The sequence below is a fragment of the Thermomyces lanuginosus genome, assembly GCF_041956635.1.
Source record: "Thermomyces lanuginosus strain ATCC 200065 unplaced genomic scaffold VTN49scaffold_35, whole genome shotgun sequence".
NCBI classification, from domain to species: domain Eukaryota; kingdom Fungi; phylum Ascomycota; class Eurotiomycetes; order Eurotiales; family Trichocomaceae; genus Thermomyces; species Thermomyces lanuginosus.
The window spans coordinates 776803-788446 of record NW_027192369.1 but is presented as its reverse complement, the minus strand read 5'-3'; the positions used below and the strand labels follow the sequence as shown (position 1 = coordinate 788446).

General features: G+C 50.9%; 5 protein-coding genes across 5 annotated transcripts; 4 read left to right on the top strand and 1 right to left on the bottom strand.

The window, feature by feature from the left end:
- Positions 1-183: 183 nt before the first annotated feature.
- On the top strand, positions 184-1157 carry VTN49DRAFT_5738 (uncharacterized protein; the record flags this gene model as incomplete). Its single annotated transcript, XM_069413828.1, has 5 exons — positions 184-286; positions 354-393; positions 451-529; positions 584-974; positions 1024-1157. 5 exons carry the CDS (start codon positions 184-186, stop codon positions 1155-1157), a joined length of 747 nt encoding a protein of 248 aa, XP_069266461.1.
- A 760-nt stretch (positions 1158-1917) lies between these two features.
- VTN49DRAFT_5737 (uncharacterized protein) lies at positions 1918-3684 on the top strand (the record flags this gene model as incomplete). Its single annotated transcript, XM_069413827.1, has 2 exons — positions 1918-2116; positions 2171-3684. 2 exons carry the CDS (start codon positions 1918-1920, stop codon positions 3682-3684), a joined length of 1713 nt encoding a protein of 570 aa, XP_069266460.1.
- Positions 3685-5852: 2168 nt separating this feature from the next.
- VTN49DRAFT_5736 (uncharacterized protein) lies at positions 5853-8165 on the top strand (the record flags this gene model as incomplete). Its single annotated transcript, XM_069413826.1, has 3 exons — positions 5853-7301; positions 7359-7874; positions 7944-8165. The coding sequence occupies 3 exons, from the start codon at positions 5853-5855 to the stop codon at positions 8163-8165; spliced, it is 2187 nt and encodes a 728-aa protein (XP_069266459.1).
- Positions 8166-8584: 419 nt separating this feature from the next.
- On the top strand, positions 8585-9485 carry VTN49DRAFT_5735 (uncharacterized protein; the record flags this gene model as incomplete). The annotated part of the gene is made up of 4 exons (XM_069413825.1): positions 8585-8615; positions 8680-8695; positions 8780-8833; positions 8903-9485. 4 exons carry the CDS (start codon positions 8585-8587, stop codon positions 9483-9485), a joined length of 684 nt encoding a protein of 227 aa, XP_069266458.1.
- A 40-nt stretch (positions 9486-9525) lies between these two features.
- Positions 9526-11416, bottom strand: VTN49DRAFT_5734 (uncharacterized protein; the record flags this gene model as incomplete). Its single annotated transcript, XM_069413824.1, has 7 exons — positions 9526-9783; positions 9841-9941; positions 9992-10371; positions 10424-10840; positions 10895-11030; positions 11090-11266; positions 11317-11416. The coding sequence occupies 7 exons, from the start codon at positions 11414-11416 to the stop codon at positions 9526-9528; spliced, it is 1569 nt and encodes a 522-aa protein (XP_069266457.1).
- Positions 11417-11644: the final 228 nt, after the last annotated feature.

Here is an 11644-nt window from a genome sequence, read left to right as displayed (position 1 = left end):
ATGAGCCGCGGCTGGGATTTAGTACGGAGTTTTTCCGGTATAGCCACGAGGGATCTACGAGCACGCAATAATAATAAAGATCGGGGTATAAAGTGGTTGGTAGAAGAGAAAGACACTACAGTACTACCATCTAGTGCATACGGAGTAGACCTACAGAGCACTACAAACACAAGAGAATTGACTATGGCAAAACCCTACGACCAATTCATTCTCTTCGGCGACTCCATCACGGAGTTATCGTATGATCCCAATATTGGCTTCGGCTTCGGAGCCGCTCTGCAGAATGGTGAAGACTGCATTGTTGGGAAGATGCTGATCCCAGTGGCCGATAATGACTGACGAGTGCATAACAGCCTACAACCGCCGTCTGGATGTCATCAATCGAGGGCTGAGGTAGGTCGATCCAATACCGTTTCGGGCCTTTAGAGGCTCACCGACTGACCATTGCAGTGGCTATACCACGGCCAATGCTGTTATTGTGCTGCCCAAGTTTTTCCCGGCTCCCGAGACAGCACGCGTGCGCCTCATGGTGAGTACGAGTAGCACCTCTACGGCAAATCAATCGCGCTGAACCCCCTTGGAGACCGTGTTCTTTGGCGCCAATGACGCCGTGCTGCCCCCCTATCAGCAGCATGTCCCATTGGACCAGTACAAGAGCAACCTCCAAAAGATCCTGGCGTACCCCGCGACGCAGGGACAGAATCCCAAGATTCTAGTCCTGACGCCCCCTCCGGTCAACGAGCATCAGCTGCAGGCTTTCGATGCCGAGAAGGGCTTCCAGAGCCCAAGTCGGACCGCTGAAAACACGAAGGTGTATGCCGATGCCTGTCGTGAGGTGGCGACGGCTGCAGGCCATCCCGTGGTTGACGTATGGACGGCTATGATGACCGCCGCCGGCTGGAAGCCGGGGCAGCCTCTGGTCGGCTCCAAGGATCAACCGCCAAATGGCCACCTGGCGAGCTTCTTTACGGACGGTAGGCGTCTCTTCTCCACCGACGGACCCCGGCTAACCCAGGAATCTAGGACTACACTTAACTGGCGAGGGCTACAAGATCGTATTCGACGAAGTCATGAGGGTGTTACGAGCAACATGGCCAGAGGAAGCTCCGGAGCAACTGCCGATGGTGTTCCCTCACTGGGAGCAGGCGCCCAAATGAAGGGCTGCATAGTATATAGCACCTAGATACAGAAGTACATATCAATGGACTAGAAATTTCGTAAAGTGAAGCAGCTCTGTAGGGGGTGTGTATTATGGCCGGCTAAATTCTTTTACCCCAGACTCCGCAAGCGTATGCAAAATCTCCGACGAATGCCAATCCCAACACTACGTTGACCGTGAGACGGGCTATCCCTCGGCTTCTTCACTGACATCTTCCAAAGTTTCAAAGCTTCATCTGACGACCCGGATTCCCAACCCGTATTTCAAGTCGTTCCACAAAGCCGCGCTCTGCGATCCCGTGTCTGCAAAACCTACGATCCATCCTGACCCTGTGCCTCCCAGCCATCGATCGTCCACTGTTACCTGCCATCCCTGGCCTGTGAGACTCTCGCTTGACGAGTACATCGGTCTTTCTAGTCGATATTCTGTTGGTATATCCGCACTGAGCCTGAAGTCATCGCTTGTCAACGTTGCGACGAATTCGCCACCAGCAACCGCCCAACCATACGAGCGCTTGCGCAATCTGCCAAACCCATAGACGGATGATTCACGACAATTTGCTCCCGACAAAGCGATATCTAGGGTAGGCGGCCTTTGGGCCGTCTCGACGCTTGGTGGGAGGAGAAGCGCAGGACCCCGCCAAGCAGGGTCATCCCCCGGGGGGACTGCTGGCCACGAGTATAGAGGCCAGAGTCGGACAGGAGCTTCTCTCGTCGTGTGTTGGGCGTCGGAGTTCTGGTCGAGCGTTGCTGCTGGGGATGGACGCACAATACCCCTTTGCTTCCCGAGAAGACATCTGGCGTGTCTTCGAGGAGGTCAAAGACCTGCACGCCGTCCAACAGGAGCACAGCGAGAGACTGGCGAGGTTGGAGCGGAGGAGAGACGATGATCTCAGGCTGAGAAACGTCTGGGCGCCATTCTCCCCGTTCCCGGCCACGGCGAGCGGTTCCCTGACAGGTGAGCGTTGTCCGGAGGGATTTGTCGCATATATCTAATCGACGCCTGCTGTAGAACCCTCGTATACTCCGACCGTGGACGCATTCAAGGGTTTCGACCAAGGTCAGCATTCCGGGCTGATCAACACCATGCCACTGGAGAATGATGAGGAACCCCGCCGCGGTGCCTCTCGAGCCAACAGCGTCCGCTTCGACGAAAGTGCCATTCACGGCTACTACGGACAGATCAACCGGTCCAGCAGTGAGCTGCCCCTAAGGACAGGCAGTGGCATGGGCAGCCATCCACTTACGGAACGGTCGTCGTCCCACCGATCCGATGGCCGCCAGAGCTCCTCAGGTCACTCGCACCATTCGGCACGAACATATAGCATGGGTCTCGACACCGCGCGACTGGTCCGTTCCGGAAGTGGCTCGCCGCCTCCCGCTACCATGCCTCCTCCCGGTCTGTTTCTTTTAGGTCCTGTGCCATGCATTATCCGATGTTGGCTGACAACGACGTTCTCTAACGACTCGTTACTCTACGCGGCGGTTTGCTCGGGCTCCTGCGCCTCGTTCCTCGGCTATCCGTTGATTGAGAAGCTCGGCCTCGAAGACCAGGTTTTCATTGAGGATGGAGTACGGTTTATGAAGCTACCTATGTACCTCCCGGAAGCCAGCATCCACCAGTCCTCCCCTCGCGCCAGCAGTCCGATTCCTCAACTGCCGGCGGTGACGGTGAGGTTCATTGTCCGCAATACGGATCCAAATGATCCCAGTATACAGATCATAGTTGGCAGCGACGTACTTCGATCACACAACGCTGACATTCTATTCTCGCAAGACAAACTGATCATGGTGGATGATGAACGAAACAAGGTGTCTATCCCGCTGGTACGGCCTGAAAACGACGCGGTGTTTAAGACCCTATGTACTGGATCTGGTGCCGCAGATTCTCGGGGCTCGCACGAGCGGCCCACCGCCAACGGCCACGTCGGCGTCATTGGACGGCCGCCGTCTCGCCCACAGCAGGACACCTCCCCACCATCTCCCGGCCCGGCCAACACGGCAGAGTCTACTGTCGAGCAGCAGGATCGAAGGCCGGAGCGGGCAGCCCCTGACAACGCTCCACTACAATCAAGTGAGAGGCCCAAATCAGGCGAGCTCGAGGGGATCACCTCAACGACACCAACCGCGGCCACGAAGTCGGACAGTGCAAATGTCTGGGGTTCATGGCGACGAGAGCCGCGGTCTGGGGATCTGGGTTCGATCGGGATGGCAAAGTCCAATCGCAGTCGCGCTATGAAGGTTCTCCGGCCATCGAAGCCGTCCTCCACGCGGGCTCCAGTAAGCACAAGCACAAGTACAAGTACAAGCACCGCAGGAGAACCGACGTCGGCCTCCTCGGCTGTTGGCGGTGCAGGAACCGGTCCGGCCAGCAGCGGAGGGCCCGAGATCGTGCATCCGACGCCCAGCAGAAGCTCCAGCTTCAAGAGCGAGGCTCCATGGACTAAGTCGCATCGTGGGACGAATTCAAATACAAATCCGGTGGGTGGAGCGTCGGCATTTGGATGGTTGAATCAGTCCCGGTGATTGAGAAACCCGGACGGATGACATGTCATGATGGCGCTGTTCTTGTATTGTAGCGTGTACCGATTCCTCTATGTCTTATGATGCATGCCGTTGAACATGGAATGAACAGAACAAAAAGACAGGTGGTCCTGTCTTTGTTTTGTCTGATGAGTGATGCAATGCTCATGGTGAAGCATTATATACTACCATCGAGTTGTTGGGGAAGTAGATCAAGGGACATGGTTAGAGTGCCAATTCAGGGCCTTTCGTTGGCGAACTCCTGATTCGTCTATGTTTCCTGCAGTGTTGAAACATCCCTGCATTTCTTATAACTATCCGCCGCTTCGCATCATTCAACCGAAGTGTGTGAGTAGTCATTGAAGTCAGGCCACACCCAGCGAGCATGGACTTTGGCTTTGCGATCACTTCGTCCGTTAGCCTCCACTCTGCTTGTCGCAAGTGATCACAAACAAAAGCCCTCTGTCTCGAAGCACCTCTGCCACATCTTCGTAATGGTCCACCCAGCATCCTTTCATCAAAAGAACTGCCAAGCATTCCGTCCGTTAATGGAAATTTCCCCTCCGCGAAAAGCTTAACCATGTCTCCATAAGTCTCCTGTACGGAATGGACCTATTGAGGCTCTATTTTCTCAGTGATCAGCAGGTTGAGACCGTCTCATGAAGCCTGAAGCTTTGGGAGGCATGAGAATGTATAACTCCCTTTCGGTGAATGTAATGAAGGGCTTCTGCGGCTTAATGGCACCATTTTGCGCAAAGCTTAAGGAAGAGGGTGCCAGCGTGTTTGATCATGTGTTTCTGAAGATTGCCACCAATGACTTGAGAGGATAACAACCCTGGGATTCTGGGCGACACCAAAAAATCTGGACAAATATTGCTGAGATATGGCAGCTTAAGGACCCGGAGAAAATGTTTCTTACGGGACAATCCTAAAATGTGCACTAAGGATTCTCATGATTTGCTCCTCGGCAATGGAAACTCTTCTTAATATCTCCGCCGGATGATGCATCATCGCTTCTTGTGTATCAAAATGCCAGTATGAAAGAACGGGGAATTTCAGAACGACAACGGGCCTCATTCTTGAGATAAACGAGGTTGATCCTTGGTCGACAACCTCTGAAAGCGGAGGGTCGTAGGGTATTAGTTCCGCGGTTTCTTTGGATATGAGATGCTGACATATCCTTACCATTGGGAATCTTCGAGAGTCTGTTTGCTACGGTAAGATTTTTGCTTTCTCAGGATAGTTTGTAGAATGTTCTTGCCTAGGATGCCGTTCCCTGTGCTTGGATTGCTCCACTTGTGACATGGTATGATGCTGGTAACAGGGCAAGAACGTTTCATATTCTGAGTAGAAGAAGAACACAGTCCATAGATACTAAGCTGAAATCACCTGCCAGGGGAATGGAATGGTGCATGAAAGTGAGATGAATAGTACTAATTACTAGTTCTCCAGATATGGCATGCTCAACCTCAACCCTGAACGTCGATAAGCTAGTGGGGCATTTTAAGCTCCAAAACTAAAATTTCAGAATCATCCAATAGAATTGATTGTTTTCCAGGTACTAAACTTGTTTAGGAAAAATTGGTATTTTAGTGGGGATGCTCTAAACCTAAATTGCAGCGCTACTTGATTGCGGCGTTCTTGTCTCTTGGCATATCTACTAGTTTCTCTAGGTTCACTATCTCTCGTCCTCATACTGGTATAGAGAGCCTGAGGGGAGCACATAGATGTTAATATGCACACTAATGTCACATTCAGGCACTGCTCTTCGCCTCTGTGTCACTATTTGTCAAGCCAGATCTCCAATGTTTGAGAGAATAGTATGTACTAGTATCTAAGCGTCATGTTTAACATGCCATTCTCAGGAAATAAAGTAATAGCCATTTTTAATTGTCGAAAATAAACGCGGGCTCTCCGCAACAATGAGCTGTCTCTGATGAAAGATGGAATTTAATTTAATGAATAGTACCCGTTTGAAGAATGGTGCCTACCGCATGTGACAGGGAGATGATCTTCCCCTGACCATTGTCTTGATATCAACTATTTATTTAGCTACTGCATCCGCACGTCAGTGAGTAGCTGTGTGGGTGACATCATCCAGCAATTCTTTACAAGCGTTGTGCCAAATTGTCCTCAATTGATGCAGCATCTTGACTCAGAATACTATCAAAATGACGAAGACGGTTGACTTGCAGAATGCAGTGAATCAACAGTCAGATGCTGGACTCGAGAACACACTCCAATCGGCTGCTGTCAAGCAAAGGCTTAATCAAGTCGACAAAATCAGAGCCATAGGTGTAGGAGATCATATCTCTCTGCCGCAGCTGGTTGTCTGCGGAGCTCAGTCTGCGGGAAAGAGCTCTGTACTAGAAGGGATAACGGGTATCCCATTCCCCCGTCAAGATGGTGTCTGTACCAAGTTCGCGACGGAAATCATCTTGCGCCACTCCCTGACGGAAACCTCGATTACTGCTTCAATCATTCCGCACAAAGAACGGGACCCAGAAGAAGCGAACGCGTTGAGAAGTTTTCGCCGCTCCCTTGCGGGGTACGGGGAGCTTCCAGACGTCATCAGCGACGCAGCACAACGGATGGGTATTCGTGGGTTTGGCAACGCCGGCGATGATGCACCGGCATTCTCCGCAGACGTCCTTCGTATCGAGGCCATTGGAAACACTGGTCTCCACCTCACCGTTGTGGACTTACCCGGATTGATCTCGGTTGATGAAACGGGAGGAGAGGACATTCGGCTGGTCGAAAATTTGGTCGATTCCTATCTTCGAAACTCTCGCACAATCATCCTTGCCGTTGTTCGGGCTACTAATGACATTGTCACCGAGCCCATCATTCAACGTGCTCGCGACTTTGACAGCTCGGGAGAAAGAACAGTCGGAATCATCACTAAGGCAGACTTGATCAACAGAGGGACTGAAGATCGAATTGCGAAGTTCACAAAAAACCAGGATCAGACGAAATTAAAACTAGGATATTTCGTGTTGAAGAACCCATCCCCAAAAGAAATCAATGAGGGCATGACTCTTGTGCAGAGGAAGAGAGCGGAGATGCAATTCTTCCAATCTACGCAGTGGCAGGAGCACCGACTAAACATGTCCAGAGTCGGTATTGACGCACTGAGGTCCTTTCTTGCATCCCTACTAGAAACACACATTGAACGCGAGCTTCCGAAGGTGTGTGAGGAGATTGAAACTCTCCTTCAACGGACCCAAGACGAGATTCGAGATCTTGGAAAGGAAAGGTCGACAATAGGAGAGCAACGATCATTCTTGTCCGAGCTGAGTATGGAGTTTCACGGGCTCATGCAAGCGGCCTTGGACGGAACTTATCAAAATTCAAAGTCCAACTTCTTTGGATATGGGGAAAACGAGTTGCCGCACTCTCGACTACGCGCCCAGTATCATTATCTGAACGACGTGTTTGCCAATTACATGAGGGAAAGATCCCAGAAGCGCAAAATTGCTTCATCTGAGCCAGCTTCGGAAGAAGCTTCAGCCGAAGGAATGGAAAATAAACCACAAGCTGGATTGTACAGTCATCTTGAGAAGAGTGATGAGGGACCCATATTTCTCTCTGAAGACGACTTTGACTCTTGGGTCCAAACTGTAAGGACTGCTTCATAACGCCATCTTTCACGATTTTTACTAACATTGCCATTTTAGGTTCATAAGCAAACGCGAGGGCAAGAATTGCCGGGTAGTATCAACAATACTTTGCTCACCGAGCTCTTCCAAGAACAGTCCAGTCGCTGGAAAGAGATTGCGGAACGGCATGTCAAGCGTGTGCTCGAAGTGACATTCACATGCGTTGGAGATGCTCTAAAGTACGTTGTCAAGGAAGATTCCGTCCGCCGGAAGATAGGGAAGATAATCAACCGACGGCTGCAAGAAATTTTCAACGAAGCTTTGGAAGAGCTAGGCAAGTTATGGGCCGATGAGAGGCTTCAACCCATTACCTACAACCATTATTTCAGCGACAACATTCAAAAAACGCGCCAGCAGATAATGAGTGAGACCATAGAAAACGGCCTTCAGGATATCGAAGCATTCCACATTGATTACAACAGTCCGGTGACGATCAGAGGGAACATTCTAGCCGTGCTTCAGCGACATATCAATGTGGATATGACAAAACAGGCTTGCGAGGAGGCGAAAACTAGCCTTCACGCTTACTATAAGGTGGGCTGCTGGAAATGCCATTACTTTGGGCGGGTTTCCCTTTCACTGACAATTCAATTTCAATTATAGGTAGATATGAAGACCTTTGTCGACAACGTCTGTCGCCAAGTAATAGAGCGGCACATCGCATGTAAGGTTCGAAATGTCTTCACTCCCGCTGATATTCTCAAGTTCTCGGATGAGGAGGTGAAACGCATTGCATCTGAGCCGCGGAACAAGGAGGAACGACGACGGGAGTTGAAGGACCTGGAGAAGATTCTCCAGGAGAGTCTGGAAGAACTTACAGGCTGAAATGGCTATTTCTTTTCATCATCTTCTCCATATCTTAGTTTATCGAGTTGCTTCAAATTCAATAGATTGCTTGCTGTGTCTTAAAATGACTGTTTTGGAGCTGGGGTTCGGTCTGCCGGAGACATTACATCATCAGGGACAGCAATTTGCCTATTCAGGTAAATACATGAATATCAATGTCTCTGATTGGACCAAATGTAGGCTAGCCCCGCATCCCACTCTGCGAATCCGTGCGGGGTAGCTGATTATGTAATAAGTAGTCTCCAATCGACACTCGCAGAACGAAGACCAGCAACATCTCTACTCGGGGATGATCAATTTGCTAGCCTGAATCGAAGTGTTAACTCGAGCAGCAATCCTGCCAGAGATTTGTGCACGTCGGCAAAACTACATTTTTATATCATACAGGATAACTGACAATGGCCGCCCTCGCAAGAGCTAGTCGTATCAGTACGTGGATTCCAATGGTGATCATTTTCAAGGTTGAAGAGATCAAATGCTTACATCTGCGCAGGGAACCCAGTTCTGTTGTAAGTCACGTCACCACATCCAAAGCCCAAAGGGGAATGAAGTCAATTGATGAGAAACTAAATTGGGGACTTCTAAAACGTCAGCATCTGTGACATCCAAGAGATTTTCCGCCCACATGTGTACGGATTTGACAAAGTGTATGTCCCATTGCGGATGATCAGTTATTGAAAATGAGTGAGCTGACGTTTGGAATTGGGATTATAAAGAGTCTCGACAACCCAGAAGCTCCTCCGAGCCGCCCAGCCATTATCGATTCCGGCATATGTCACAACGCAGAACCGTGCACGGCTGGGAAATACAGTTTCGGAAATCACATCCTTACTGGCACACAACGGTGATGGTACTGGAAATGGGAATGTTAGCGTCCGGCTGGACGTCGATAAGACAATGTTCAGCATGATGACGGATGAGGTTCGGGCGGACCTGGAGAAACTGAAGGGCACATCCATCAGCTCTGCCGGTGGCAGTACTGGATCAGCGGCTCCGGACGTCATCATCGTTGGTCTCGAAACACATATTTGCGTCACGCAGACGACGCTGGATTTGCTCGAGTCCGGGTATCGGGTCTACGTTATCGCGGACGGCGTGAGTAGTGTCAACCCAGAGGAGTCCAAAGTTGCCCTGACCCGTTTGCGGGATGCTGGTGCTATTGTCACAACAAGCGAGAGTGTGATTTTTGAGATTCTTCGCGATGCCAAGAGCTCGGGTTTCAAGGCTATCAATGCCCTGGTTAAGGATTCTAAGAACGATACCAAGGCTGCTTTGGAAACCCTGGCGAAGGCTGTTTAAACCCTTTTGTACAATTCGTGTATTTACAAGCCAATCCCGTCTACAGGCGAATTTCTTCGATCTTAGCCCGGCCAACGAACCACGTGTCAGAGCCCTGCAGGGCAGCCTCGCGGATAGCATAGAGTTCGTCCAAGAACGCTGGAACAAAACTGCCCGGACCACGAACCCGGTCCTTTGCTGCGGCTGCATTTTCGGCCGCGATTTCGTAGACTAAGGCTGCCGCAAGGACAGCAAGAAGCTTGTCCTCTCGGTAGGTTGTGAGGAACGCCGCAGATATCGTCCCAAGGGAGCATCCGGTCTAGATAGAACAGTTAGAGTATTTGCTCACCGCCAGGCTCAGCGGTCATAGACGTACCCCCGTCACTTGACCCAGGAATGGGTGGCCATTGCGGATGGCAATCACTCGCCATCCGTCGCTCAGATAATCCACCGCACCCGTCATCAGAACCACGTTGCCTGATGCGTGTTAGATTCTAATTCATCACTGCTTCGAATGATTCACTTACGTTCTCGACGCGCAAGATCTCGCGCCATCTTGGCCTTCTCAAGGTCGCTCAGCGTGCTCGGTCCGCTGTCGACACCTCGCTGCGCCACGCCTTTCGACTGTCCAAACACCTGCTTGATTTCACCTTCGTTGCCCTTGATCAGGTCAAAGTATCCCCCCTTCATCAGCGTCTCAACTGCGGATCGACGAATGTGCGTTGCCCCAGCACCGACAGGATCGAATACTACTGGATTACCGTGGGCATTATATGCGGCAATAGCTTTGAGGTACTCGGGCACGCTCTCGCTGGTTAGAGTCCCCATGTTAATCACAAGACCTCCTTTGTGGATGGCTAGATCCTTGGCTTCATCCCCGTACGGCGACATGATCGGTGAAAATCCGCTGTCACAACATCAGTGCTGTCGACTTGCTTTACTGCGAAGAACAAACATACGCTGCAAGCGCCACGTTGGCGGCAAAATTGGCAACCACGTAATTGATCATGTTGTGTACCAGAGGGTGTGCCGAAACCATCGTCTGGACGACTTTAGGCACTTGCGATAATAGATAGTCCGCCTGGTTGGCGCTTGGATCAGACATCTTGGGGCCCAGAGGTTGACGACTCTCTTCGATACTCTTGGATAATGCTTCCGCTGCGGCTTTTGGGTCTTCCGCGCTCATGATGGCGCTGACTACGGCAACGCCATCTAAAGCCTTGGACGTCGCTTGGGACTGAATCATCACCCTGCGCACAGTGCTGAGGTTGATCCCGCCAATGGCCACGGCATTGGGTGCCCCTTCCTTGTCGCCAATGGCTTCTAATATCTCCCGGCAGCCTAGGGGGCCGATAATGTTTTTCGTATTTGTTTTTCTTCCAACATCAGCCTTTTGTCGCTGCCAAGGACGGATTGTTTCTACTACTCACGTGGGGGTCGTAAAAAGTGTACCAATGCCGACGTAGTCGGCGCCCTGTTGTGTAGCCAATTTCGCCTCCTCGACCGTTGAAACACTGATACCAACGATGGCATCTTTGGGTAATATCTTGCGAGCCTCCACCAAACCTATCCGGCACAAGTCAGCCAAAGCCGAACAAATGACAGCCTTTCTCGCCATTCCTTACTCATATCATCCTGTCCCAGGTGAACACCTTCGGCTCCTGCCGCTATCGCAACATCTACGCGGTCATTGACGATCAGAGGAACATTGTATCTTTGAGTGATAGCGTGAAGTTTCTTCGCTGTCTCGATGAGAACGCCGGTATCGCTGGTCTTGTCCCTGTACTGAACGACGGTGACACCTGGATAAGATCAGCCCTACGGCCCTGGCATGGGACATGGTGTATCGTACCTCCTTTGAGAGCCTCTTCGACTACCCAGAAGAGGTCTCTGCCCTTGAGGATGGCCGGAGTCGAATCCGTCACCAGATAGAGTGACAGATTGACAGGCATGGTGGGTCAGAAGTTGATCGACAATACTCTTCGTATTCTTTGCAGAAGTCGATTTAAGAGAGCTGGTCCAGTGACTGAGTGTCCAGTTTCCTCGATATCAGAATTGAAGCTAAAAAGTGGCATGCCAGGATCCTGGCTAGTCGTCTTTTACTCCGCAATCCTCCACATTGAAAGATTCAAACCAAATCATTCCACCTATATTGAGACCCTCAAAAGATACTCTACAAC